The 5,000-nt window shown below is 41.5% G+C and overlaps 1 protein-coding gene and 1 long non-coding RNA gene across 4 annotated transcripts in view; both read left to right on the forward strand.

Moving 5' to 3' along the window:
* Positions 1 to 5,000, forward strand: part of LOC310717948 (septin-9-like) — a 26,361-nt gene that overhangs the window by 15,545 nt on the left and 5,816 nt on the right. For 2 of the 3 annotated variants that reach the window (XM_083526379.1, XM_083526381.1), the window contains 2 exons: positions 4,536 to 4,688; positions 4,916 to 5,000. The exon at positions 4,916 to 5,000 is cut by the window's right edge and continues 44 nt beyond it. In XM_083526379.1, coding sequence (XP_083382505.1) covers positions 4,536 to 4,688; positions 4,916 to 5,000 — 238 coding nt within the window. Of the gene's footprint in view, positions 1 to 563; positions 619 to 4,535; positions 4,689 to 4,915 lie in introns of those variants that run through there. The other variant, XM_083526380.1, reaches the window with a different exon arrangement.
* Positions 2,640 to 4,518, forward strand: LOC310718016. The gene is made up of 3 exons (XR_014531034.1): positions 2,640 to 3,628; positions 3,706 to 4,132; positions 4,175 to 4,518. It is a non-coding gene; the product is annotated as an uncharacterized lncRNA (long non-coding RNA).

Consider the following 5,000-nt stretch of genomic DNA (forward strand, 5'->3'; position numbering starts at 1 on the left):
ATTAACCTTTATTCCTTGTTCTCTTCTTCTTTTTCACTCTTGCAGTTCATTTCCTCTGTTTCAGCATCCGGTTCTCTCCTAACCTCTCTCTATTCTCTCATGCTTTCTCGTTTACAATCCCTCTTTTACGCGTTATCTCTCGTTCTCTTTGCTGAAATCACCTGCGTGTCCTTCTCACCTCTGAGGAGATTCTAATCACAAACTCTCAGCTTCATCCTGGAGAATCATAACGGATAGAAAATACGGACTGCAGAAGGAAGTAAAGGTTTTCGCTTGACTGAATATGTTTGTGTGTGAACACGGCGAGCTGGTGATCAGAATCAGGTGAATTAAACATCTTGTGCACTTGTTCTTCAGCAGCACGGATGGAGAATAGCACATGATCCAGCACACGACGGAAACTTCAGTTTGTGGGACTTTAGTGTAACAGATTCTCTCCTCGATATGAGAGATGTTTCCTCCGTTAATGAGACGATGTTACTGTAAAGGAAACGGGTGTGTATTTTGCGTATTTGATGTACGTGACTCTCAGGTAGCGTCTGTAGCGACGTCTGGGTGCTGATTTGTGTGATTTCAGCATGAGAGCTGAACTGGAATCTGAGTACAGCAATCGCTCAGGTGTGTATCAGCCTAAACGTTTTCACTTCTTCTTTTCCCTCCATGTTTGTGATGAGAGGAAGTCGTTATGGTTTAGTCTGCGGTTTGACATCAGTTTCCGTGCTGCTCTGCGAGTTTCTTGAGCGAGTCGAGGTTTTAGAAATCACTCGGCACTGTCGCTGTTTGAATAGCGAACACGCGACGCATGCGTTTCATCTCACCAGAGGATTCGCTACTCACACGCTGGGAAATACCCACGCAGATTATAAGCGCAGTAAAGAATCTGGATGTTGATTTAGCTAGCTAGCGTTGGCACGGAAGCAGTAAAAGTGTTACAGAACACCATCATATACATCAACATTGTTGTAAAAGTAGTAATAAATGCTTTATAAAAGTAAAACTGCGTTGTAATTACACTCAGGATCGATGCTACATTAAGCTGTGTGAAGTGTAAGTTTTGGTTATAACAGGTCTCAAAAACAGGTACTGCAGGAACTTTTTTTGGAACCCATAAATGTGAGATTTCTAGAGCAGAACCCAGGAATGCTTTAAATTCCAGAAACCGCTTACTTCCTGTTACAGATTCGGGGTTTACTGCAGAAGTTTTAGATGCGGCAGATGGTCAGAGGATAGCGTTTCTGCAATGTTCACGCGAGATGGAAAGATTAGTGTTCATGTATCTGTAGCAAAAAATTGTGTGTTCAGGAACTTTTACAAATTGTGTATTTAGGAAATGTGTGTTCAGGAACTCTGTGTTCATGAACTTTGTATTCTGGAACTCTGTTTCGCCTCTCTATGTGTTTAGGAAATCAGTGTTAAGGAACTCTTATGTGTTCAGGAACCTTGGGCTAAGGGATTCTGTGTTCAAGAACTTTGTTCAGGAACCATGTGTTCAGGAACTGTGTAGTTTTTTTCACCTTTTGTGAAACTCTTCAAATCCCACAAACCCACACAGGAATATAAGCTCCTCACCATCTGTTCAGGGGGTCAAAGGTCACATCCAATGGGGGGTTTCAGCGAAGCAGGAGGTGACAGATGAAGTGGTTTAGTGACATTCCTCTCCTCCTCCTCTTCTTCCTCGCTCCCTCGCTCCATCACTGAACATCAACACTCCACAACTGCATCCCTCACAACTAACATCAACATCATTTCTGTCTAAAAGCATGAAAACCCTCTGGCTTAGGAATTTCAGATAAATATAACCGTTACCTTAAAGGACGTTATAATTTGCATATCGAATGGAATTGCTCTAAAGGCACGTGTGACATCATAAACAGAGCAAGCTCCGCCCCCAAATCAATTAATCACAGAGGTCTTTAATGAAAATGGAAAATTAAATAAAAAAATATAAAATGTTTAACTAAACACACAACATTTTTTATTAAACTAGAATATAAAAACCTTGAAATGTACACACACACACACACACACACACACACACACACACATAAATCATTAAAAAAATTTTGAAACGTTTTAAATATCACACTGTAGTATGAGATTAGCGTAAAAACTTGTAGCGTGAGGAGAAACGTTTGATGTTGAAATCGTCTTTATCCTGCTGCACTTCCTGTCTGCTTGACTGCAACATTTACTCTCATTCACAGCCTCGTACATCAACGTGGAGAAAGTGCAAAGAGTAAAACATTACGACCTCTTCCTCCTGTGTGTGTGTGTGTGTGTGTGTGTGTGTGTGTGTGTGTGTGTGTGTGTGTGTGTGTGTGTGTAAGAGAGATCATCTGGTATCAACTTTAACCCTTCAACTTGAACTTTAACTATAACATTATCATAAAGAGGCTAAGATCAGAACTCGTGTGATCAGTGTGTTCTCTCTCGACTCGTCAGTTTAAACTAAAGGAGACCTTCGTTAAATATACTTTTTAAAGTGTAATGTAACAGAAGAGACGTAAAGTGTTTCCTCTGTGTGTGTGTGTGTGTGTGTGTGTGTGTGTAGAGTGTAAAGTGTCTAGTGTGTGTGTGTGTGTGTGTGTGTTTGTGTGTGTGTGTGTGTGTGTGTGTGTGTGTGTGTATAGTGTTGTGTGTGTGTGTGTGTGTAGAGTGTCTAGTGTGTGTGTATGTGTGTGTGTGTGTGTGTGTGTGTGTATAGTGTTGTGTGTGTGTGTGTGTGTGTGTGTGTGTGTGAGTGTGTGTGTGTGTGTGTGTGTGTGTGTGTAGAGTGTCTAGTGTGTGTGTATGTGTGTGTGTGTGTGTGTGTGTGTGTGTGTGTGTAGAGTGACTAGTGTGTGTGTGTGTGTGTGTGTGTGTGTAGAGTGTCTAGTGTGTGTGTGTGTGTGTGTAGAGTGTCTAGTGTGTGTGTTTAGAGTGACGTGTGTGTGTGTGTGTGTGTGTGTGTTTTAGTGCGTGTGTGTGTATTTGCATTAAAACCGATTTAACGTTCTGTGTCTGAATCAGCCCTTTGACTCGCACTATCAGCTCATCTATGGAGTGTGTGTGTGTGTGAGCAGATGGCCACAGCAGGTGTGTGTGTGTGTGTGTGTGTGTGTGTGTGTGTGTGTGTGTGTGTGTGTGTGTGCACGCATGTGTGAGTGCATGCTCAATGACAGTTGCTCTCAGTGTTTCAATCTTAATCATGTTCTCTGATTTCCTGTCTTCATTTCCTCTTCTCATTTATAGAGAATTCATTTAAATCTTTAATACTCATTATTTATTCGTGAATAATCTGCATCATTAATCAGTGCAGAAATATTTTCATGTAAAAATCTGGTGTAATTAGAATGGAAGGAGAAAAAAAAACAGCTAATGCTAACCTCTGTAACTAACCACAATAAACTCTCTGTAACCACAGTTCTGCTAGCATAGTTTGCTAATTTAGGGACTTATAAGTAATGAGTAGTAAGTAGTAGGGTATGAATAGAGTAGTGAATAGTGAGTCATGATGGGTGAGTAGTGAATAGTGAGGGGTGAATAGTGAGGGGTGAGTAGTGAATAGTGAGGGGTGAGTAGTGAATAGTGAGTAGTGAAGTGTAAGTAGTAAATAGTGAGGTGTGAGTAGTGAGGTATTAGTAGTGAGGTATTAGTAGTAAATAATGAGTGGTGAGTAGTGAATAGTGAATAGTGAAGTGCGAGTAGTAAATAGTGAGGGGTGAGTAGTGAATAGTGAGGGGTGAGAAGTGAATAGTGAAGTGTGAGTAGTGAATAGTGAGGGGTGAGTAGTAAATAGTGAGGTGTGAGTAGTGAATTGTAATGTGTAAGTAGTGAATAGTGCAGTGTGAGTAGTGAATAGTGAGGTGTGAGTAGTGAGTTGTGAGTAGTGAGGTATTAGTAGTAAATAATGAGTGGTGAGTTGTGAATAGTGAGGTGTGAGTAGTGAATAGTAAAGTGTGAGTAGTGAGGTGTGAGTAGTAAATAGTGAGGTGTGAGTAGTAAATAGTGAGGTGTGAGTAGTGAGGTGTGAGTAGTAAATAGTTAGGTGTGAGTAGTGAATTGTAATGTGTAAGTAGTGAATAGTGCGGTGTGAGTAGTGAGGTATTAGTAGTGAGGTATTAGTAGTGAATAATGAGTGGTGAGTAGTGAGGTGTTAGTAGTGAATAGTGAATAATGAGTGGTGAATAGTGAGCAGTGAGGTGTTAGTAGTGATCAGTGAGTTGAGAGTAGTGAAGTATTTGATATTTGTAGGTGTTACAGGTATAAACAGGTTGTGATCGATATGTGTAAAATCCTCAGCGTGTTTTTATCCGTTTTTATTTTTAATGGCGTGAGCGACGCATCACACCGAACTTCACAATGTAATTAATCAACTGTGTTTATACTCGTCTGTCAGATCAGAGTCTCTTACACAACTCTCTCTCTCTCTCTCCCTCTCTCTCTCTCTCTCTCTCTCTCTCTCTCTGTAATGCTAGCAGTGCCGTACAGCTCTGTAAGAAACTCTACAGAAAAGTTGTTTTTTTATTATTGCGTTTTTTTTTTCCGTCCATCAGGATCACAAAGCAGCACCGGTTTCCAGAGCAACATGGCAGACAAAGGAGTGGACAAGGGGGCGGAGCTTGGCTATGTGGGCATCGATGCCATTTTGGAGCAGATGAGGAGGAAAGCGATGAAGCAGGGCTTCGAGCTCAACATCATGGTTGTGGGTATGTGCTGCTTAATTGTCCAGAACTTCAGCTATGAGAGAGGTGCAGGTTTCTAATGCAGCCAGTATTTATTCAGTGAAGTAATGAGATGATTCTGTAGCATGTGGAAGGAGTCTCCAGTGTCAGAGCTTCAGTCAGAGGAGAAGCTGCAGCTCTTACTGAGTCGTGTGAATAATCAGGCCAGTCTCCAGGCTCCTAATGACGTGTATGTGTGTGTGTGTGTGCAGGTCAGAGTGGTCTCGGCAAATCCACGCTCATTAACACTCTGTTCAAGTCCAAAGTGAGTCGCAGGTCTGTGATGTCGAGTGACGA

This window comes from Silurus aristotelis (assembly GCF_946808225.1).
Source record: "Silurus aristotelis genome assembly, chromosome: 2".
Classification (NCBI taxonomy): domain Eukaryota; kingdom Metazoa; phylum Chordata; class Actinopteri; order Siluriformes; family Siluridae; genus Silurus; species Silurus aristotelis.